Source organism: Dermacentor andersoni, chromosome 5 (assembly GCF_023375885.2).
Source record: "Dermacentor andersoni chromosome 5, qqDerAnde1_hic_scaffold, whole genome shotgun sequence".
NCBI classification, from domain to species: domain Eukaryota; kingdom Metazoa; phylum Arthropoda; class Arachnida; order Ixodida; family Ixodidae; genus Dermacentor; species Dermacentor andersoni.
Window position 1 is genome coordinate 143,613,526 of NC_092818.1, and position 24,119 is coordinate 143,637,644.

General features: G+C 50.9%; 1 protein-coding gene across 1 annotated transcript in view; it reads left to right on the forward strand.

Annotated features, from left to right (window-relative positions):
* LOC126531316 (mothers against decapentaplegic homolog 6-like) overlaps positions 1-24,119 on the forward strand; it is a 105,304-nt gene that overhangs the window by 60,068 nt on the left and 21,117 nt on the right. The window contains exon 3 of the mRNA XM_050178812.3: positions 904-966. Within this exon, the coding sequence (XP_050034769.1) occupies positions 904-966 (63 nt within the window). The remainder of the gene's footprint in view (positions 1-903; positions 967-24,119) is intronic.

Below are 24,119 nucleotides of genomic sequence, written 5' to 3' on the forward strand. Positions count from 1 at the left end.
GTTGAGACGCGGCATTCGGCAGTGGGTATTGTTCGGTGCTATTTATAGCTTGCATCACCTGCTTCCCGTAAAGGAAGCAACTGTGTCCTTTCATCGGATTAAATCAGAACACCTTGCATGGGGCAGCATACTTTATACATTAGTAGCACCATATGCCGTGACAATTCGAATGGAAGAATATCTCTCTTTGTCCACTCTGTTGTCGCCGCAGACGACATGCATGTTTGGTCGCGACGGTATCGGGATATTAATTTGTCCTCGAGGTTACCTTTATGAGCTGCTAATGCATGACCGCGTATTCTCCCAAGAGCCCCTAGTTTGCTAACGAGCTGCTTAGTCGTTCCTACTGATGGATTTGTGTCTTTAATAAAGCATGTTTTATAAACTTTCTATTGTTGTTAATACCAAGATGTTAAAATTGTTTGATATTAACGGCGACAAAGATGCACATTATTCGCAAACTATTAGAAAAATATTCGATTAGATTCGATTAGGTTTCAAAAACTGGTATTCGCACAACCCTATACGAATGAGTCGATTCGACCGTGGGGTCACGAGTCAGGCGCGAGCCTTGGCACGAGTGCATGTACTTGCTTCGCGACTGCGTATTGCAAATGTTACTGGATAGGGGGCATGGTAATACATATTAATGAAATGAGGCGGGTCACGTTACTTTAATCGACGTTAGTTCTAAATTCAGTTCTTTTTTTCTTTTTTGAGGGGGGAAAGGGACAGACCTGAGTACGTATTGTTTTCTTTATCATTTTTTGTAACTGCGCGCGTTCGTCTAATTGCGGGAGTTACGCGAGAACGCTAAAGCTGTGTAGCTCTATAGTTCCAGCGTTGCGCGATACCGCCTGTCAAACGTGATTCTGAATCCGTTCCCGCTGCTGCTTTTCACAGAATCGTCGCCGCCGCCTCCTTACAGCTTTCAGTCGATGGCAGATGCCTGCTCGTCGCCTTTCGGTGAGTGTGCCTTGCATTATCATCTTGTTTCACTTTAATGCATTAAATAGGGGACACACTCCAAGGACGTGCCGATCCTGGAGGCAGCGTATGGTCATCGTAGGCGTGGGTTGTCCGTTCCTGATATCAGTGCAGGATAAGCGCCCTCGCAGGAGCTCTATAATGGGACAAGCACGAGGGATAATATAAGCGTGGTGTTCAGTGCCACGTGGGCCGCAGCTCATGCATGCGACTGTCAAGGGTGATAGCACGTACGAAGAAGTGCGTCGCAGTAAGCACTCTAATATAACTAAATTGAAGACAAATGTAAGGAAGCATTAAGTTAGGAATATAATTAATAACTTAATATAATGAAGTTGCGTTATTCTAAGCTCTTCAATTTGACGAAAAGGCTCTCCGCTTGTAACTCCACTTTTGCTGGAATGCTGCACGGAAGTTTTGCCACGTCCCGAGTTTTGTGCGGTTTCCTTCTCGATTTGATACCTTACAGCGGTTGATAGGAAACCGCACGTGGTAGATGAACGACTAAAGCCTGTTCGTGGATGCCGACAAGCCACATAGCAAACCCAGTTTCTGGTAAATATCCACTTTTGCTGCACGAGATAGGCGAGGAGAGGTCTGGCGGCAAGGCAAGGCCGTTCGCTTATCTTCTCGGTACAAGATAGCAAATGTGTATCTGACACACGTTTCGTCCATTGCTACTATAGGGACCGAGGTTAGGTCCTCTACAACAATGTGTGAGTCAGCGAGTGAAAGACCTGAGAACCGTTCGGACTGGTGGCAGGAGCCGAAGACGCACTTTTTATTATTATTATTATTCCATTTTTCTTCTAAGCTCACAGCATGAGGCACGAGACACAAGGCGGCCGAGGAAGATGGCGATGGCCGCTAGAGGGCTACCCTCCTTCTAGAAGAAGAGCACGTGGTGCAGCGGTGTACGCCCAAGAAGCAGCCTTAGATGCTGGGCGATCGGGTAGATCCGTCGTTTCAGTGGTTGTAAAGTCGTTCAAAGCGGATAATGATGGCGAGGTCGCCAGGTATACGCTTATTTGACCCTTTATATCGCCACGACGACTTCACGTCCGTTGAGGTCGATGGTAAAACGTTTTTTTTTTCTCTCCGCTTCGGTACCTCGAAAGGGCCATCGTAGGGAGGCGTAAGAGATCGTCATGCCGTACGAAAACGTGGCTCGCTGTAGGCATGCCTTTGTTGACGAAAACATTACCGTTGCGCAAGTTTCGCGCGGAAGCCGCCGTATCGCGTTCATTCGGCGGGTGCCGTAGCTGCCAGCTGTGCCTAATTTTCCAGTCGATGCCCTGATGACCGGTGCAGTGCTAGAGTGGCTTGGCGCTAAATAATTTCGAACGTGCCGAGACCGTGCACGAGTCCGACAAAGGCCTCGGTAAGTAACTCTACAGGCGGGTTCTATATAGAGCTTTGTCGCTACACAGAATGTTTGTTTATTTATTGATTAATTGACGATTGATTAATTGGTCGCTGGATTGTTTGTTGTGGGTGCACTGGTGTACCATCTCAAACCAGCACACTCGCTGCGACTGGCTGAAGCCCGGGTTTTCGGATTAGTGTTTGACTACATTGGCTTTTCTAACGTATACGCCCGATTCTACGTACACCCGTGAGCAAAAGTGTACGGACCACAGGGTCGCCAAAAGAATGGATTTTCTTCGTAGTTAACTTGCATAAACTGGAATTGACGTGTGCACTGGAAAGTTCGCAATGCCAACCTCGGACTGCAGTGCTGTTTGGCAAGTTATATTCATTGGCAAAGGAGGCAATCAGCTTGATCGTGCAATCCCTGGTCCCTATACTTTTGCTCACGGGTGTACACTAGCGCTTTTCCTTTATACCTTCCGATGCCAGCGCAGCCGCTGTGGCCGGGATTCGAAACCTGAACCACACATTCGGCAGAAAAACGTTATAACCGCTGAGTAACCGCGGTAGGCCACTTTAGGCAGTTTAATGCGCCTTGTTCAGGGACGTCCAGGAAATCATCTCCAGAGTAACTCACCTTATGGTCTGGCATGTCCCGCATGCTGTTCATTGTCTGTCATAGAACTTTCTCATGTTCGTTGTTAAAATCGAAAACTGGCTCTATTATTATTATTTAATATTGATATGGACTCGGCATTTCCCACAGTGTCGATTTTTGTCAGTTTTTGTTTCGATTCTGGAGGGACACCGGCCGCACTGCTTCAAAAGTACTAGGACCGTAGCCAAATCCGTCGTCGACACACACACACACACACACACACACACACACACACACACACACACACACACACACACACACACACACACACACACACACACACACACACACACACACACACACACACACACACACACACACACACACACACACACACACACACACACACACACACACACACACACACACACACACACACACACACACACACACACACACACACACACACACACACACACACACACACACACACACACACACACACACACACACACACACACACACACACACACACACACACACACACACACACACACACACACACACACACACACACACACACACACACACACACACACACACACACACACACACACACACACACACACACACACACACACACACACACACACACACACACACACACACACACACACACACACACACACACAAAAACGTTGTTGAATGACCGTTTGTAGTCCTTGTGCGCATTTTCAGTCGTGCGCGTAGTGTCCACTATCTCTCTCTTTGTCCCTTCCTTATCCTCAGTGTTGGGTAGCAAACCAGACATTCGTCTGGTTGACCTCCCTGATAAAAGGTGAAAAAGGACACCGACCAATAAAACAATACAAAAAATAAAGCTCCCCGTTTCTCATATCCGTTCTTTCTTTCTCTCGCTTATTTCAGTTCTCTTAACTACTTTCGTTTAACGTCGGTACTTTCGTTTCGTCGGTACTCGGTACTTTCGTAACGTCGGTAAATTCGTTTCAACGTCGTTACAGTGAAACATGCTTAAAGGGAACGTGCTTCCAATCCTCGTGTGCCCTATCCATATATACGAACAAGCACAATACGAAGTACCTCACGCCCTATGGCGGCGGTAGCAGACTCTCGACCCGCTATGCGGTCCCGTTCGACCGCCGATCAAGCGCGCTCCGATTTTTCCTCTCGCTTCTCCCGCGTCTCCCTTCTATGAACGCCGGCGGCGACCGAGCCGTGTCTAGACACTGTTCATCGACCGCGTCGCGTCGCCTCTGCCCACCTGTGCCGGCTGCCGTCCTGGTTACTTTTTTCTTCGCCTTCTCGATCCCCGCCCCGTGTGTTGTATGCGTGCGTGCCTGCCGTGCGGGCCGGGCCCGCTTCGACCGCAAGGCCACCAAGGCCGCCGTGCACTCAGCCAGGCGGGCGCCGGGGTGGGCGGCGGCGTCGCCAGCGCGCTGCTGCGCACGCTTGCATGTGTGTGTGTGTGTGTGTGTGTGTGTGTGTGTGTGTGTGTGTGTGTGTGTGTGTGTGTGTGTGTGTGTGTGTGTGTGTGTGTGTGTGTGGCTGCTGTTTGCGCGCCGTGTGCGCTTTCGTTTCTTCGTGAAAATTTCTTCCCCTGTGTATGTATAGCATGCTTCATTATTTTTCCCTCTTCGTTTTCATATGGCGCTCTCTAGACCCCAGTCACGTAGCGCGACTCTGCCCCGTGTGCGGCCGGGGCCGCGTCCCTTCGCGCGCTGTCGGAGGAGCGGACGTGGCGCTACGCGTACACGCAAGTGGGAAGAGAGAGAGAGAGAGAGAGAGAGAGAGAGGAGAAACTGACACGAAAACACGTGAGAGAGAAATGAGACAGGGCCTAAGCCTAACCATAACGATGTAACCACTCGCTGTCTGTCCCGTTACGCGTCTGTGCAGTTCGGTTCCAACAAGTGAAAGCAGAGAAGTTTGAAACGCGTTGCAGTGTATGTAGCTCTCTTTATAACGAAATCCTTTCGTCGGAAGCGCTTCGAGCTGTGCGCGTCTCGGTGTTGCCCGACGAGTGTCGCTCGTGGGCTGTATATACACGGCCGCCGTGTGCGCGGGTACAGAGGAAAAATTTGCGAGATCCGAGAAGACTTTCTCTCTACAAGGCGAGGTTCCTGGTTATGTTTTGACTGCTATATGCTATTTTGTTACTTGAAAACATCTCACCACCTTTTCCGCATTTCTAGCCTTCACCTTAAAGCAAAAGGTATTGCGAAATAAATGTTCTAGTTGCTTATGTTGAAAAAAATAAAAACCTAAATTCATTCATTCAAATAACTTTATTGAGTGCCCTGCGATTTGGTGGGGTGTGTCTGGACCCCGCCTAGGTTTCGGTCAAGGGTTGTTGGTCCTTCGTGGCTTCCTCGGCTTGCCGGACGACTCAGAGTTGGTGCTGCAGGTCCGAGCTGAGCAACGGGAACTCCCAGCGCGCGCGGAGGCTGTCGCTGTTTGAGGCTGTATCACCGTTAGTGTGTATTATCCCCGCACATTTCCATAGCATATGCTCTGGGGTGGCTCTAGAGTCGCAATATCTGCACTTGTCGGTCGTGTATAAATCTGGGTGTGTTAGGTGCATGATAACTGAACTCCGATAGGATCTGGTTTGTAACTGCTGCCGTTCGACAGACTGATTTTTGCTTAATTTTGGATGTGGCGGCGGGAATATGTGCGCCTCTGCAATGTATTATGTATTATTATTTTTTGTAAGTGCTATTTGTGCAGCCCCACGGCAGTCGAACGTGAGCGACAGCGCCATTGCTGTTGTTCACCTGCCTTAAGGTGCACAGCGCCAGCAGGCGGCACCGGGTACCACCTGCGTAACGGCCGCCGATACCTGTATACCAGGCCGTCAAACCAAGGACTGGTAAACGCCGCGAAGACGACCAAATATGCACACGTAGGCACCGCTTCGTACATATCACCAACCATCCGTAGTGCCATGCTCAATTTACGGATCAACAGTCCCTCAACGGACACTGTAGTACATATCGTCGCACCAACTTCCACGGTTACGTCGCACATGCACCCGAGCTGAATCGTTAGTGTCTCTGCATATATATGTTTTATTTGCTCCAGTTTTTCAGTTACATAGGCATATGTAAAACGGAGTAAGACACGTCTTTTAACTTTTCTTGACCATAACCACATTTATAATTGAGACCCGAATTTAGGGACCCAAAGCTTAGCGCGGCCGCCCTATCCTCCCTGCCTCCAAGCGGAGTTCGGATTCAGCGCGGTACGGACGGGTATTTCGTGGTCACGCTGTAGCCGTTTGCCGGCTCTGTTTCTAAAGCACTTCAAAGGTATGCCCTGCTTGTAAGTCCAGTAGTGTGCATAAGCACAAGTCATGGCAAGCGTCGACCGCGGCCAGCCAGGGTCCGTGCGTAAAGCCAGCGCGGGACGGAGCCCAAGCGTGTCAGGTTTCGCTCAGGCGCTCGCTTCCTTCCCAATGTCGGCGGTTGGCGGCTTCGGGGCGGCGTCGTGTCCGCTGCCAGCGTCAGGTGCCACGCGAGCCATTGTTTTCTTTTCGGGCCCCGGACTATTGTTTCGGCCCGCCACAAATGTGGATCCGGGCCGGCGCTCGTTGCCCCCGGGGAGTGTGGATCGTAAAACTCGGTGCACGCTGTGTACAGACGACGGGAACGGTGGCCGCGTACAGAGTTTCGTTCACTTGGCGCTGCCGTGTTGACACGACGTTCTGGGAAATCGCCGTACGAGTCGAGGTGGCGGGAGAGCGATAAACATTTCGAGACAGGCGAAAGAAATGGGCTGCCGGCTCGTACACGCTGAAGTGGTGCGGAGTGCATCAAGGTACAGTGGTGTGTTTGTGCGTCTCTTGAGCTCATTGGTGAAGCTCGTTGCGCGGTCCTGTCTCTTCTCTGTCAGCAAGGGCTTTGAGGACGCTTCTTTGAGAAAATGGTTGACGCTTTGTCGCTGTACAACTGCTGCGTACCGTCCACCTTGCGATTAGACGGCGTTATTGTTAAAAAATAAAATTACGAAGAAAAGGAACACAAATACTGAGTGCTCTTCGCATCGAACCAACACTGAACGGACTTGCGATAGCAAGTTCAGATCTCTATTGCACACAGCGAATGTCGCTGACATAAGCATACCATACAGGCCAGGTGTTATGAAATGTCTACTGTATTTCTATTGATTTCTATTGGCGTATATCGACTTTATGTGGAGGTGCAATTGAATGTCATGTTTAACGAGGGTGGAGGCTTGGGCTAGTTGCTAATTCGTTGTCCTTCGCGCTGTACGTCGCTTCTATCATATATGTTTTGTTATGGTACACGGGAGCTTGACTTTTTTTCTTCCCGGTTGGATGTATGTACGTGCTCTTGCTTATCAATAGCCGCTTCAGTTGCACATTGACGAACTTGAGCTAGAACGGTGCAGATGATGCAGATACTGCGCGCCTTGGTGAAACCTCAGTGTTTGCTGCGGCGCGGTATAGTGGCGCCATCTAGTTTCGCATTAGGCGATTTGCGCCATTTTCCGCCTTTTTCTTTAGCTTTTACCTATGATGAACTAGAGGACTCAGACAAAATTGCATGAGCGGGTGAGGATTTAAATCATAGCTTACTGTCGTAGGTAAATGTTTGCTTGATTAGACATCGCGAAGGCACAGATGACGCAAAAGAGGATTCAGACAAGAGGCTGTACGAACCAATGCAAACACACTAAACATAACATGCAAGTTGCGAATATAGAGCAGCGCTTCGTACTAGAAGTGGCAGCGTCAGATATTTCCTTTGAGAGCGTAATAGTAGTGCAGCCTAAGCCCATTAGATGCGCAACTTTTGCGTTTCATATGTTTCGGAAGAGTGCGCCTTCAGCTGCGAAGTCGGCCCAAATGCTTCCCGCAGTTCCATGTCCTTGGTAAATATGTGTAATACGGTTAAAATATATGCGACAACACGCGGGTTGGCACGTGCTCGGTAAATATGTGCATTGCGGTTTAAATATATGCGGCGACATGCGAGTGGGCATCCTGCCAGGCGCGTTTGAGCTTGTAGGCGCACGTTCAGAGGGTGAAAACGTGCTCGTTGATCTTCGTTACGAACATCCCGGTGCTCCTCAAAACAAAGTTAGTGGTCGAAGAGCGAGGCACTGTTGCAGCGTCTGGCTCCGCTGCTGCATGCTGCGCAGTTACGCGGTCAATCGGCGCATTAACGGTAGCGGAGGCTGTCGTACACCTGTCAATCACTGGTCAACGCTTATAACGCGGCTATGGCGTCATATACCCCACTGCAGCAAAATATGAAATGAAATTATTTTGAAGACGTCCTGTAGTAGTTAAGCACGCGCCCCGCATAAAAGTGCCAGATGAGGACGGGAATAGATATACTTTTTTGGCTTGTGAACATTTCAGATTCGAATCTGCATATCGCGAGTAATCCCAGCTTAAAAGCGATCTCGGTGTTTATCATAGTGCTCACGCGCCTAGAGCCACGCAAAGAGAACAGTCGTCTATTGCACTCCGGTGCACGGTTGTAGGTCTCACCTTGTTAAGAACCTGGCTAGCTGGAATTTTCTAGAAATCTATCAGTTCTTGAAAAATTTGGCTTAAAAACTGAACTTTCACCGAGTTGCCCCAAACCAGGCAAATCCTTATCTACAGTGTTTATGGCGAAGCTATTTTATATGGCAGCAGGGAGGCGAAGTTTTCAATAGAACCTAGGCAATCCGCGCATAAATGCTGCTTTTGTGAGCGTGAGCCTGGCCGCGTGTTAATGTATCCTGAAAGACACGATTAGTTCAAATCTGATGGTGCAACCCACCTGATTTACAGCTTACGGGCCCCGGTAGTTATCGAAAATAATGCGTGTCATGGGGCAAGATATATGTGGCGGACGGGTCCGCTGCGCAGTCGCGCATGCGTGCAACTCGAGGCGATTTCCAGGGCGAGCTGACGCAACTGGCGCGTCGCACCGCGATTCCATCGCGGCAGAACGTCACCTGCTGGAAAAGGCGACGACCCATCGTGGTCGGCCGGGGAGCGTTTCTCTTCCTTCCGGCGGGCGCAGTCCTCCGTAGCGGTCGAAGGGGCGATGCACGCGGGCGCTCGCTTTTACTGCGCTCGCGGCATTGAATGAACTCGCGGCGGGCCAGCGGCGGAAGTCACCAACGCGGTTTCTCTAGGGAATTTGTACTCGTCGCGCTGCAGTGCTCGGGGCTTCGCCGATGCGTGTGCACGACGGCCATGCACGTGGAGGACGCAATACCTAACGCTGACTTCTTTCCAGGGTCGTGTATTGTGTGAGGATTACTTCGGGCCTATTCGCTTCTTATCACCCGTCGCGGCGAGTGGCCGATACTAATGATAACGGAGGCAGGGGTCCGTGCGGACCAATGGCAAATGGCAGAAGAAAGAATGGAAAAAACGAAAAGGACCTTTACGTGGGATACCAGGCGCATGTTTATAGGAGAGTGTTGCGGCGACTTGATAAGCACCCTCCCTCTGTTCCCCCCTCCCTCCTTCTAGGTTCTGTATCTCTCTCTCTAAACTTTCACGATTACGATTAAGCACTGTGCGCACTACTTTCACTTGTGGCATCCCCTTGCCTTGAGCTCGTGAACAGCCAGCCACGTATACAATAGCCCGAATCTGCCGTGCCGACTGCACCGCGGATGCATTGCTGTGGGTGGGCGGCGCACGGCCGCGTCGTCGCCGTCTTGTCTCGCCCGCCCGCCCGTCTGCTTGTGGGCGGCTTATTATGTGTCGCGACGTTGCGGCTGCTGCATGCGAACCTCGGCGGCAGCGGCCTACGTGACACGGGCGGCGTGTTGCACACCCGTTCCGTCGACCGTTGCTGATAGCGTGCAAGAACGATACGCTCGGTCGGCTTGGAGGAGATCGCGCTGCCGCCGCCGCGCACTGTTGCGCGCACTGCTCTCCTCTGGCGTCGTCGCCTGCGTGGATAGGGAAGGGGTGCCGCGTAAGCTGCGCTACACTCCCCCGCCGCCGCTGGTTTCTGGACATTTCTGGCGTTCCGACCTTCCGGCGCTGGCAGCGGTTCTTGAGGAGGGAGGGAAGGTTGGCGGTGAGCGGGCACGCGCGAGCGGTGACAACGTCGACGGCTTCCGAGAGAGCATATGGAAGACGCCGTGCATAAGGCGAAGCGTTGCTTCGTGGTTTCCCGAAGGCGTCGCATCAGGACGTCGGCCCCGCCGTCATCAGTGACCCGTAACGTTCGGTGCGTCGCGCTAGGTATTACACGCTTGGTCTCGTGTCCGATCAAAGCGCGTTGGTGTATGTACACAGAGGCCGTGATGGCTGAAAGGACGCGCCGGATTGGTACTCGTGCCACGGGGTGTATCATGCGGCGTATGACTCTTTGGGGAAGATTTTTGTTATTGAAAGCGATGCGGCCGGCTCTTGCGGCAGGCTTTTCTTGCGTGTACTGCGACGTACCCGTGGCCAGGAAGCCCGCCGTAACTTTATCCTGCTGTCGAACTTGTGGCGCGACAGTTCCATCGGAACGGGCAGTCGCGATCGCGCGCCGCTGATGCGTGTCAGTGAGTGGACATTTAGCAATTGCCTAGGTGGCCCCGATTGTCGACCGGGGAAGTCGAGCGGCGGCAGTGAATCGAATCCGCGGATTCAGGTTGCCGGCGGTTGCACATTTCTAACGGCGCGAAAAGCTGTGCGAGGCTCTTTGTGCCGCGACTCTTTGTTTGGAGATTCTCCCGAAGCTGTATGACTTAGGTGCCGCACCTTTTGGTCGTTGCGGATAGGGCTCACCCCCCGGGTCCTCTTTTGGACCTATGGACTATAGAATCGTACGTTCTTCCGGGTCTGCGCGACGCTGAAAATTTTTGAAGCCGGTGAGACCTTCGAGGCATGATAGAAGCTAGAAGAGGTGAGAGGGGTGTCGTGAGCTGTTTTACATTGAACTGTCCTTTTAAAAAGAACACGCGAGTTATGTTTACCTCAAGGCTGTGTGGTGTTAGCGAGCCATACCCTTATGGAAATTACAGCTTTATTCGTGACACCATTAATTTCAACTACGTTTCCCTCATCGTTTCTCTCCTAGTGCATGGGTCTGGTATTCTCAGATAATAAGAACTGTCGTGCGAATTTAGATTGTTTGCTAAGTCGCGCACAATTCGCTAGCGCCTCCAGTTGATCACACCTCGAGAGCCGTGAAGGAGACCCTAGCGACAGTTCTGGTTACTTTACCTGCGTGCGACCCCTTCGAACTGTGCAGCCGATGCGTGAAGGAGCTCAGAGAGCGCTCGTGACTTCAAACACGAGCAAGATGAAGTTCTCCTCGCGACCAGTGATGAAATGCATTTTGCGTTCGGTCGATTTGCACGCGTCGCGCACACATACATAATTCATGCCTTCCGTGTGGAGCCTGCTGCTCTTCTTTTCATACTTGAGGAAGCTTCATGGAGACGCAGTTTCGCCGTCCCCCTGGTCGGGGTGCTTCTAGAGCTCGTCGAACACGACCCGGTTAAAAAAGAAAAAGAAAGAAAGAAAATAGGATGGGGGTAGGAGGGGGAAAATCGGTATGTGACCTGTCATAAGTCGTTCAGTCGCCAATAGACATTGTATTTACGCCATCGTAACTCGTCCTGGATGCAGATCATCGACCTCCAACTCTGTCCACGGCGCCACCATCGCTAAGCGCGACACACAGACAAAAAAAAAATGCTTCCGTCTTCCCGCGCCGATCTATTTGTCAGGTTTAAGCCACACTGAAAGACTCGAAAGCTGTCACCGCACATAACCGTCGCGCTCCGACGCACCGCAGTTGCGTTCCGGCACCGCAGTGGTCGAGCAGTCAGCGTAACGTAACGTGACAGCTGCACTCATCCTGAACCCTGCGTGTCTTTCTCTTTTTTTCTTCCCGGAGATGTCGTGACGCTGCGTCGTTCATGAAACTGACCGGATGCGGGAAGACTCTGGCCGTAATGAAGTTGCGTAGCTACGGTCTTGCTCCCGGCCACCCACCCTTCGTCCTGCGTTACGCGCTTTCGTGTTGCTCCTCCGTGGTGCGCGAAATTAATGAGGCTAGGTAGGGCGTTCGCGTGTGCAACCGTGCTCTCTCTTCCACTTCCTTTTTTCCTTTACCCGATATTTTGTGAATGGACTCCACTGTGTGAGGCCGTTTCCCTCGCCTCTCCGGTGGACAACGCAGGCAGCGGTCGCTGAGCTGCGCTGCCTGCCGCTCCCCTTCCCTGACGTCACGGTCTGCCGCCAGCGCTCTTTCGGCCTCTCCCGAGGCAGCATTGACCCTCGGCGGCGGCGGCGCCCTTTTTCGCATCGCTGACTTCTCGAGCGCTGTTGCTGTTCTGCGGCGGTCGCGCCTTTGTTGGCGGCGGCGGTGGCCCTCCTCTTCCTGCCTGCGCGTCGTGTCCTCTGTCCGTTTATTCGTGGCCCGGCCGCTAGGGCAGGCGCACTTTCTTTCCCGCCGCAGTGCATATGCTTGAGGTTCTTGGCCCTGGTTGATAAAAGGGACAACGACGGAAGCAGGCTTTTATTTCCTTCCGTGTGTGTGTGTGTGTGTGTGTGTGTGTGTGTGTGTGTGTGTGTGTGTGTGAGAGAGAGAGAGAGAGAGAGAGAGAGAGAGAGAGAGAGAGAGAGAGAGAGAGAGAGAGGAGATGGAGTCCCGTGAATGGTGCAAATGACCACGACAAATCGAGACCCCACGTTGGGAGTCACTTATGTGGCGGATTGCACTCGGCCGGCGTCGCCGGAGGATTCCCAAACTGCCGTGAATCAACATTTCGCTCTGCGCATCACGCATGACCTTCCGCGCTTGCTGCAAACCGTGCGTCCGTGGTACCCAAGTAACAACGCGACCCACCCCACGCCGTAGCCCTCGTCCTTTCATTATTATATTCCAACGCACGTGTAAACTCCTGGTTCAGCTACCTTGTGATTTCTAGGGAGAAGAGGAGTTGCTCGAGAAATACATTCAATTGACGCGGACGTCACCCGCTCGCCCTATCTCGCTCGGAAATCGGTATGTGTGGTATCACTGACGAGCAGCGACCACATTTCGATCGGAGGTTGGCGCTGCCATTCACTTTGGCCTCAAGTCATTGTGGGCTGCCCAGTGCAGGAACGTTCTGTAGCACCTGGAGTTGTCCAACTAGTCTCCTGTGAAGCACCGGGCAAAGCCTGACGAGACAATTTAGACTTTTTTTGTGTGTGACGGTTCTTTTCTGCGTTCGCAATGCACAGCGGGTCGTGCTTCTTGAAGAGAGATGAGAGGCGGACTTTCTTTGGGCTGGGAACATCCTCGTTACACATAGTATCCCCCCCCCCCCCCTATTCGAAACAACGTGTCGCTTGTGTTCGGCAGGGAAAGCGCGCATCTGCTCGACAACTGCTTCTCAAAAACGTCACATTCTCTGTGCGCTCGTCATGACCGCCGCCGCAGGGGTCCCGAGCTGCACAATGACTCACTGCCTGCGTCCAACACACTTGCAAGCGTCAGTTAGCGCCGGCTCGCGCCAAGCGATAAACACTATAGGTTATACAGCCAGTCGCGCAACTTTAGCGGAGGTATTGTGTGTTGTCGCGTGCGAAATTGTCGTTGGTACGGGCCGCTGTTGTCGCATCGCGGAAAGTTTCACGCTCTTCCGAAACGTCGGCGTAAACTGGGCTCGTTTTTCGCACTGTTCGCCTGGACTGTGCTGTGTATACTTACTCGAGGACGACTTACCGCATTTCTTCCTGCAAACTACCGAGCACTCGCTATAGTCGCTTAATATCGTAGTGCGAAAGATTGCTTCCGAAGTGTATTGTCCAAGCGCGTTAACCGCGGTTAAGCTGAACTACACTTAAGGCCTATTGCACTTATGCTCAGCTAAGCAACGAACTTTAAGACCCGATACAGTGCTTAAACAAGAGGTACCTTAAGCTGGTGCCTACACATCCCTTGCTCGACAACTGTTGATCATTTCAAGTCTCAATATTCCGGTGAACCTCTGCCTTGTTTGGAAAGCTAAAGTGCAGTTACTTCGTCGGTCGTGGTTGCGCCACGCGTAATTAAGTGTTGCCAATAAAATGAGCATCAACTGCATGCGGCCAACCGGAACAGATGTTCAGATTAGCCATTAGTGCGACCGTGTGGCTTTACTCGGTGCCGGAAATATATGGAGAAGAACAACACCACTTCACCATGCAGAAACAGCAAACCAGCCCCATATAGCAATAAGACTTCATTACGCTTCCTTTCGAGGCGCGTGTTTGCGCACTTGTTTCGAACACAGTGCGGCGGGGCCGTTTCTACTACCTGGTAGAGCAAGGCGTACATTTCGCATGACACGCCTTGCCTGAATGCAGTGTACAGCTGAAAGCACCTTGCAGGAAGCATGCGCAGCCTTGTGTCCGCGTAATGACTGCAAAATGACAGTCTTCCTTCATTTGCCGCGTTCAGGCAACGTGCTTTGGATGGAACAGGGTTCAGTCCCCGGAAAAGGGCAACGAATAAATGCTGCGCGAGCAAAGAACAAACGGCTCGTTTTAAGTGCATACCCACGTTGACTCGATTTCTTAGGGGGTTGGGCTGGGAGAGTTGTATATTTACACACTGCGTTTGCCGATGACCGAAACACGTTTGGTATGTGCGAGAAAGATTCTTTGCAGAACCACCGTTTTCCCGATACGGTCACGCCCGCAACACGTCACCGCTCGGGCAGCCTTCCAAACGGAAGTGACGTTTCGGCGGAGAGCATTCAAGCAGTTCCCACCTCTGGAGGCGCTGATCCCTCTCGACGTGCACATTGCCTTTGGGAAGGGGTGTATATCTGGTCGGGTTTCGGTTATGCGACTACATGTGCAGCTGTATGCGTTCCGTTTAATCCGGAAATTGGACATTCTTTATTTAGTATGTGTGGTACAGTCACCTCGGCATCCAAGTGCTTGTGCACCAGCCGAACTACTGCGCCTGACGAATTCGCTCGCACTGCAGCAGTGACGGTTCTCTACTAAAGTGTACCGATGCCGTCCGGTGGGTGTGATAGTACTAGCAGTAATCGTACGTACTATGGTATATTATGAAGCTAATCCTGTAATAGCTCAAATGCCCGAATGCTTGCTTCGCGTTCAGTTTGCACGACACCGAGGCCAGCACGTACCTTAAGGTGATTTTATCGTAGCCGTACGCTTACCCATGCGATGCACTTAGGAGATTGATCTTTTGTATTCCTGTGTTTCGTCCTTGGTTGCTCGGTACGATTCGCTACGGTCGTGATCTTGTACACTGTAAACACGCTGCTTGTGTACAGAGCCATCGCGTGGTGGGGCGACAAGGTGCGCCACGCGACGCGTGAAGCCTTTGCCCTTGGCTAGCAGTATCTCCTTGTGGTAAACTCGTGTCGTCGCTTTGTTGTTAACTCTGTGCAGGAGACGAAAAATATAAAATAGCGTTGAAAAAAAAAATGTTCGATGTCCTCTGTATGTACGGCGTTCGTCGTCGCGTATACGTTGGACCGCAGCGCTTCGAGGACCTCCTTGATCCCTCGCTCGACACGCACTCGTGCGAGATCAGCCTTTTGTCGCGCGCATTGCAGTGAAGGTGGGTCTCGCGAGAAGCGTCGTCTTGAGTGCTCCGCTTTTCAGCCTACGCGAATGGGAGGGGAGACGCGAAAGCGGGGTGGGCAGGGGGGTGAACAAGCGCGAGGGGAAACCGTGTAGGTGGGGCACGGTGGGTTCCTTCCCCGATGCAGGAAGAAGGACGCCGCTACAAAGAGCGTAGCCGCTCACTTCATGGCACGGCGTTGTCCTAGCTACAACAGAGGACCCCCGCGTAGCAGAACGCAGCTCCGAAAGAATGCGTAGGGAGTGGCGCCATTGCAGACTGCCGCGAGCAGTTGCTCCCTCTCCCTCTCTGTTCTTCCGTTTTCGTGTTTGTTGCACGCTCGTGTCGTGGCTGTCTTATTGTGTTGTTGCTGCTGCTGCTGCTGTTGTATCGATATCTATGTGGGAGAAAGAGGGATGTTGAAGCAGGTAGAAAGGCCTAGCATCTCGCCCCGTAGCGACTCAAGTTGAACGCGAGCCGTGCCGCATACTCACTATGTTTTCGTCGATTGAAGGAAAAGACGGCGCCGCCCCCGTGCTGGGTGGACGGCACTACTGATGTGCCACCGAGATAGACGCGAGCTGACCACGAGTACTGCGTGTGCTATAACCAGGATAGCTCCAGGCGGAGTAACCGCAGGTCTGCAGTGGCGCCCATGAACTTGGGAGTCGGTATAGTGGTGCGTGAACTTCGTGACGCGTAAGTCTAATTCCGAAAAAGGGCAGTTTGTGTCTCACGTGGGGTCACAGGCCGGCTGGGGTACGACGCACCTGTTTCCGTGGCAACGAAAGCGGTTGAGGGCGTCTTCATCGCCCCGCAGCAGGGCGTGTTCTGTTCTGTGACGTCATTCCAAACGAAAGTCGGTTTTCCTGCACTTTGCGTGGAGCAAATAAACAAACAGTAGGGCCCGCATCCACGGAGCAGTTCTTAGGCTGGTTCTCTTCGCGAGAACAGATGCAAGCAGCCTTGATAGCGAACATATCAGCGAATCTTTGTGAATTCAGCCCCTGCTTCGCGCAACTTCGTAAAAATCATACATAGAGAACAGGGCCAGCTGTGCAAATTGACTATGAAAGTGATCCACGAGATATTACATCGCGCCCATATCATTTGCCGTCTTTTCTGGCTGAATTGGTAAAAGCGTCGCGTTAGACGTGCCAACGGTGTACTCCTGTTTGATTGATAGCCTGGCCTCAGTGATCTCACTGGAGTGCGCCAGTGCTATCTGGGAGGCCCCGTTCATAGCTTTAGATTAAGGGACGCGCAAATAGTTTGCGTTACTTACATGATGTGTGGCATTTCAGAAAGGAGAACGCCTGCTGGGTGGGGGCTTTGCTTGCTTTGACCCCCTGTTTGTTGTTCATTTCTGCGAGAGTTTCTTATCGTGATTCCTACCTGAATCTCGTCGTTCGCTCACCCGTGCTCACACCCGCGGCAACGATCTACAAGAGGAGAAGCTGCTTGACCCGTATTTTCGTCGCGAGCTGCAGATACGTGTCATCTTCGGAGCTCTTTCGCGGTTATCGAAGCCACTGATTCCCAGAAGTCGACGCGTTTTGCGGTCAGCGTACTACTGATACCGAGTGCGGTACATTCTTAACGGGGCACTGGCAGCCGACCCCGACATGGCAACGCGTCCGGCACCGTCCGTGTTTGGACGCAAGGCGAAGTCCAAAGCCGCGATGAGGCGAGCGGGCGGAATGCTCATGTCGGGCAGCTTGGGGAGCCAACTGCGCTGCTCCATCGAACTCTTGTGACTAGCTTGTTCAGTGAGAAATTGCAGGACACGAGTTAAACAGTTTAGTGAATGAAAAAAAAATGCAACGTGTAGTTGCACATTGAAGACACAAAGACACTAAATCTGTTTGTTACTATTCTCAAAACTCTATTTCTGCAATTTCCCGGCAATGAGTTGATTGTGACAACAGGAAATTAAGGTAAAAGTTCAATTTGTTGAACTTCGTGCCCATTATTCTTTCGTTCATCATATTTACCACCTGGTTCGTGGTCCATCCCCCATGGAGGGGTTGTGCCACATGCGAGGAATCGTGATCACGGAGCGCCAGCACGTCAGTCTTACTTCGGTGCAAACGTTCTTGAAACTTGCTATTTCGTTCCTGCGTCTTGCTTACCGCGCTTCTTCTTATGGTAAGAGTCGCTGTTCGTATATTGTGTTCGTGTAACTTGTTTCTAGTATGCATACAACTTATTCTGGTGCCCCTTCAATGATTGGACCAGTTTGCCGTGACGTCAGCGATTCAGGGCTTGGTCAACTTATTTATAGGTGAAGATAGTACACGCTCTACTCTAAAAGAGCCAAAGACCGAACGTAGGAAGTAGAAAACTTTTGAACTCGTGATGTCACTGGCTTACGGGAAATAGGCGCATTAAAGAAAGAAAAAGAAACGAAGTTTGGCCTTTCTTTTCTCTTCTACTAATCGACCTCTGCTGCCCTACTACTTTAAGCTGATTTAGTGTTTATGGCAGCGCGTGTGTTTGTACTTCTTTCGACTAACCACTTCTTCCCGCAATTCGGTGCTTTCCGCTGCATTCACGTCACTCACTTACTTAGACCAGCGCACCCAAATCGCTGCCCTGGTTTAGCGTTTCTCTCTGGTGTGCCGTTGACTGCACACAACTCCGCCAACCAGCTCCCTCGACGTAGAGAGCTAGCTCGTTGCTCATTGGCGACCGCCGGCGGTGGTAACCAGCTAATTAGCGCGCACAGGATAGTTTAGCTTCCCGTCTACGCGGGCCGTCCGGAGCAGGGGCAACTCGCTGTCCTCGAAGTCTCGCTAGGTCCGCGCGGAATTCGCGAAGTGGCCGCAATAATTGGCGCCGGTCCGCCGACTTCTCCCGCCGGCCGTCAGAGGGCGTCCCCAATGGTGGCAGCGCTGGTTGCATGCGCGCTTGCTCGCATACTTGGCATGCCTTTCTCTTGGCGGGCACTTCGCTCGCGCGGACCCCAAGAGGGGGCCGGAGCGGTCCCGGTGAAGAACGGCTCCAAAAAGAGTGCTCCTGCCGCACTACTCGCCTGGTCGGCGGGGGGGGGGTACCTGTGTGTGTGACCTCTCCCCTCTCCGCCGTCATCTTAAGGTGACCGCCATAGCGCATCTTCGCAACTTGTCGCCGCTAGCCTTGCTTGCGAATAGAAGCAAAGCTGGTGGCGTAGTGGTGCGTCTTCGCTGACCTGGTCTTGTTGCCGCATAACGCTTCTGAGGGCAAAAATATTTTATGAGTGCTGCAGGGTGCGCTTGATTACGGTGAGGGAGGGAGCGAAATAATCGCCTGGACAGTCAAGCCGCGTTCCCAGCATCAGTGGTCCGAAAGTTAGAAGACATAGGTCGTGAGGAAGGCCGCCGGTGCAACATCTTAGTGCGTTCGCAGGAAAGAAGATTTAAATATAAGTGCCCTGCTGCGGGTTTGACGCTCGGTTCACTTTTCCGATATCCCTACAGTGTCGTCCTACACCATGAGAACCTGTTAACTGGGTAACTGGCAGTTGGAGGCGCCGAGGGCACGACCTGCATGACTGTTTCACCGAATGCCGTTGCGCATAAACTCCGATTTGCTCGTGAAATAAGCACAAAATCATAGAAACTTCGGTAGTGTAGTAGTGGTTCTTGAGATAAGGAAGAAATGGATGGTAACCTCTATCACGAACTGTGCACAGCTCAACCGTGCCGACAACTTGGGTGGAAGCGCAGAATCGGAAGACCATACCAACGGTGCACACATTCCGCGCCTCTCCTCCGCAGCCTTCTCGCCTTGCGGGACCGGTCAGCCGGCTACTGTCGCCATTCACGGTGTCAGCCTGAATAAACCCCGCCGGGCGCCCCTCTTCAGCCTTCCCACACCTGCTGCTTCAGTGCGCCGCTGTGCCTGCCTTCCCCCCCCCCCTTTTTTTTTTTCGTTCCATTGTCTAGTTCTTCGTCTCGTTTAGTCTCTCGACACAGTGTTCGCCGCTCTTCCAACAGCCCGTTCTAAACTGTGTCCTCTATTGAGAAAGCGATTAGTGTTGCTAAAGTTGGGAGTGCTTGACGTCTAAAAAATAAAAAGTGAGTAATAATGCGAGCGATTATACCGGATGGATGGATGGATGGATGTTATGAGCGTCCCCTTTGGAACGGGGCGGTGGCTTGCGCCACCAAGCTCTTGCTACTATGCTGCTTAATATCCTACCTAGGTTAACCAATGAGAAAACAAAAAAACCCCACTATGAACTACCACGTCCAAATTTTCTGATACCCTATTGCGAACTGTGCTTTTGTACGTCTCCGTCTTTTGTCGTTTCCCTACTTTTCTTCCACCAATCCTCCAATCGCCTCTTACTGATGTCTATTGCGGACCTGTTTGCTTTACCACTGCTCCCGCTGAACCCAAGGGCTTCAAGGAGGCCAGTGCCTAAATCGACCGCTGGATAGACGTCTTCACATTCTAATAAAATATGCTCCGTCGTTTCCCTAGCTTTACCGCAGCAAGCACATTCGTAATACTGATAATACTAATACTAATAATAATACCCATTGTCGTAAGGAACGCTCCCAGTGGGAAAATATATAGCGAGAGGGGGAAGGGGATGGAAGAGGGGGAGAGAGAAGAGTTGTGAAGTTGCGCAGCGCCGCCACTGCGGAGCCGACGTGCAAAGAAATGCGTAGTGCCCGCATGTGCTTTCCCCCAGACAGCTCGAATCTACAGCCCAAGAGAGAGAGAGAGAAAAAAAAAACATTTCGATGTTAGCTCGAACACTTCTAATTTCGTTTCTCACCTGGAAAACTAGTTACCGTCAATTACTTTTTGCCAAGTTAGTAAACGAGACTATCACAGGAAGAAACTCGGCGATAACGTGTACTGCTTCGAAATTTCGTTGTCATTACTGCGTCGCTTTAATCATTTAAGCTCCTATGCTGAGCTCGTGCTAACCACAGCACTGTGACGCTTATCTGTGCTCGCGCTGGCCTGCGGTTCCCGCGACAACAGTTTCCCGCACGAGTAACAGGTCTATACGGGAACTACTCAATGCCGCCAAATACGGGTACCTCATTTACTATCAGAGCTTGTCCGTTAAAAGGTGTAGTTTACGGAATACCCCGCAGGACATCGGAGATGTTGACGGCAGCAGCAAGCAGTACTGCTAGCGCCATCTTGTGGCGCTTCCTTCAACCACGCTTTAAAACTTTCTTGTTTCTGTGAGGATAGCGTGCCACACCGGAAACCACTGTCGCACGTGGGACCTCGCGTATGTAGTTTATTTATCAACTTTTACGTTGCGTAACCGTCCGAATAAACGTGATTTGTAAAGGACTGTTGCCACCGGTGCGCATGGCGTGACGCACGCTCGTAGCATTTAGCAATAGCGTGTGTCAGGACCCTGCGCCGTGTAAACGGTGAGTGCGTTTGAGATTTGTAAACCCGTCTGATTGGTTGCTTGGTTCGCGGCACGCGGAAGGCCTTTGTGTGATTGCAGAAAAGCCATGTGGCCGCGTTCTCTGCTCGGTCTGTCTGTATAAATAAAGAGTTGCGGAAGACCGCTGTGTTTCGTCTCGACGGTGTTTCTCAACGTACATAAACCGAACGCAGCCCCGCCTGCGAGTCCTTACTGGCTTAGCATTATTGAAAACGACATTATACAAGGATCTGTACGGCAACAAAGGCGTACTAGGAGCCGGGCGCATACTGTCAGCCAAAGAGTGGACGGGAAACGCAGATCGGGTATAATAAGCAAGCAGGAAAATGTAAGACACTAGATAGTTACATGAATCCTGTGCCAAAGCTTAATAGCCATGGTGCTGAGAACCAGATAACAGTGTGTGTGTGTGTGTGTGTGTGTGTGTGTGTGTGTGTGTGTGTGTGTGTGTGTGTGTGTGTGTGTGTGTGTGTGTGTGTGTGTGTGTGTGTGTGTGTGTGTGTGTGTGTGTGTGTGTATTATACACGAGATCTTAATAACTATCGTCAATGAAGTGTTGGAAGCACTCGTGGCATCTCGCTTTTGCTACAGATAAATTGTCGTTTTAAGAAAAACAGTGAATTCTTTTTAATCACGAAGATATATCAGTGGCCTAAGCAGACGTGAGGGTCAGTGGCGAGAATTGTAAAAGAAGAAAGTGGAATGTGTGGTTCTATACGCGCCCTGCTTCTTCTTCTTCTTCAGCATCTTGTTCAACAGTAAATCTCTTGCAGTCAGCGCTCGTGTTGTCCACTCTTCTCGGCTATTATTTGTACGGCATTTTGGTTAGCCCGAGAACCCCTCTAATTGGACTGCTACACTTAAAAAAAGACTGCGCCAGCAATCGCCTCTGTGCCTGTAAACTACCACAATGAGGATAAACGGTGCTCGGTCTGGCACCGTATTCAAGGGAGAGTGTTCTTTTTTTTTTTTTTTCCCTTGCGTGACAACGGCGGCAACGAGGCAACAACGTCTGGGCACTTGCAACCAGCGGCGTTGTTGGCACGGTGCTCGTTTGTTTGCACCCTCCGATTTCGCACGCCGCGCGTAAGCAGCAGGAAACGCGGCCCGAGTCGGAAATGCGGAGAAAGTTGGAAGGCCTTGCCTCGGTTTCGCCACGAGACCGCACATTTGTACTAAACGCGCGCCCACCCATGTGCGTTTCGTGCTGGTTGCGGACCGGAATGGGGAGGCTCTGAAATCCAAGTTCAAACCAGCAAGATCGTGTAGTTGGGCATGGGTGTAAGGGAACACTTAATGCGCCTGATTAGAACTCCTGCGAGCGATCGATGCTCCGTTCCCCTCACAAAAGTTCTTGTTGGCCTTCTAAAGGATTTCTTGTTCATTTTCTGTACCAATACACATTCATCGCAACGAATGCGCTCTCTCTCTCTCTCTCTCTCTCTCTCTCTCTCTCTGTGTGTGTGTGTGTGTGTGTGTGTGTGTGTGTGTGTGTGTGTGTGTGTGTGTGTGTGTGTGTGTGTGTGTGTGTGTGTGCGTGTGTGTGTGTGTGTGTGTGTGTGTGTGTGTACCGCGACCTTGTGTCCGGATTCGATTATACACACAAGTTCCTGCCGCATGAGTCGTGCTCCGTGATTTGTGGGCACGTCAAGTGCACCAATTTTCAATTCGATTCAACTCGGTCTTATTGGACAAGACGCGTGCAGGAATTTACATGAGTTTGGACACGTAGGCAAAGTCTAGTAATGGGTCCAATGCGGAAGTGCAGTAAGGCACACAGGTATAGATTTTGTACTCGCATTGAAATCACGATAACAATAGACAAAGCTTCATCTTGTATATGAGGAGAAGAAAGGACGAGAAAACAAAATAACGACGAAGCCACAAGAAAAGACGCTTAACTATATATAATACACTGAACACTAATACGTTATACACACGACGTTGACAAACCGTAGTTTGAAATTCTTGTTGGCTCATTAGATAATAGAAATCTTCACTCGGAAAAAAAGAAAAAGCCGGCAAATCCCACGCCGTGTGGAAATTCATGTTATGCGAAACAGTGTGCAGGGAGCCTACCAAGTTAACGCAACGACCATGAGAGCACCACGACGTATCCGGCTGTTTCATGACCTACATGACATGCATGTCATGTCATTCATGTCATGACCTATCATTTATATTCCTCATACACTCTTGTCTTACTATGCCAATTTTGGTACTTACCAAGTTGACAAAACGACCATCAAGACGTAGGCGGCTAGACAGATACTATCAAAGTAGCAAATATTCGCCAGAAAATGCATCGCATTAAAAAAAGTTTTGCATATATCAAGGTATTAATACGGGGTGAGGAGACGTGAAGACAATGTCGTGGTAACATAATTAATGAGAAGAAATACTTTTTTCGCTATGGTATTGAAGTTTTAGTCTTCCTTTAGTTCTAGTGGCAAAGAGTCACATACTTTAGCACCAGTAACTTGTGTTTGTCGCTCTCCAGGTATGTTGTGAAATGGAGGTAAGTTGAAGTTTACGAGGCTTCATTCCTAGTGACACATGAGGTCGTCCGGAACAGGGACGCGAGTAGAGGATGTTTATGTTTCACTCTACCATTAGTAACTAGAACAGTCGTTAGTTGCACTAATAGCTCAAATGGCAGTACAGTTTAAACTTGATTTAACGAAGTCATGACCACGCTCGAATTATTTCGTTAAATCGGGAAGTTCGTAAAATTGAAAAGGGATTTTTTTCGGTCCTTCGAAATCTAAAATTGTAACAGCTGTGTACCTGCCTCTAATCCAGCCATCTGTACCATAAACCATGAAGTAAGTAAAGCAACCACCGCCGCCCATACCGAAAACGGTGTTGAGAGCGCTGTTCTGCGCATGCGTGCGGCGTGCAGCCTCGTCAAAGTAAAGCTAGGGCCGTTACCATGGCTCCTAGATGTTTTAACGCGATAGCTCTAGAGCGCATGCTCGAGAAAGACCCGTCTGTGTCAAAATTGAAGAAATCGCCGCTTTTTTGTTCATTTATTTCAGGAGAACGTTCGTTAAATCGAGTTCGGACAGGTTAGTTTCGTTAAGTCAAGTTGATGAAAACGTTGAACACTATGGGTACCTGCCGAGGAATGGAAATTTTTTCGTTTTATCGGGAACTTCGTAAAATCCGTTTTCGTTAGATC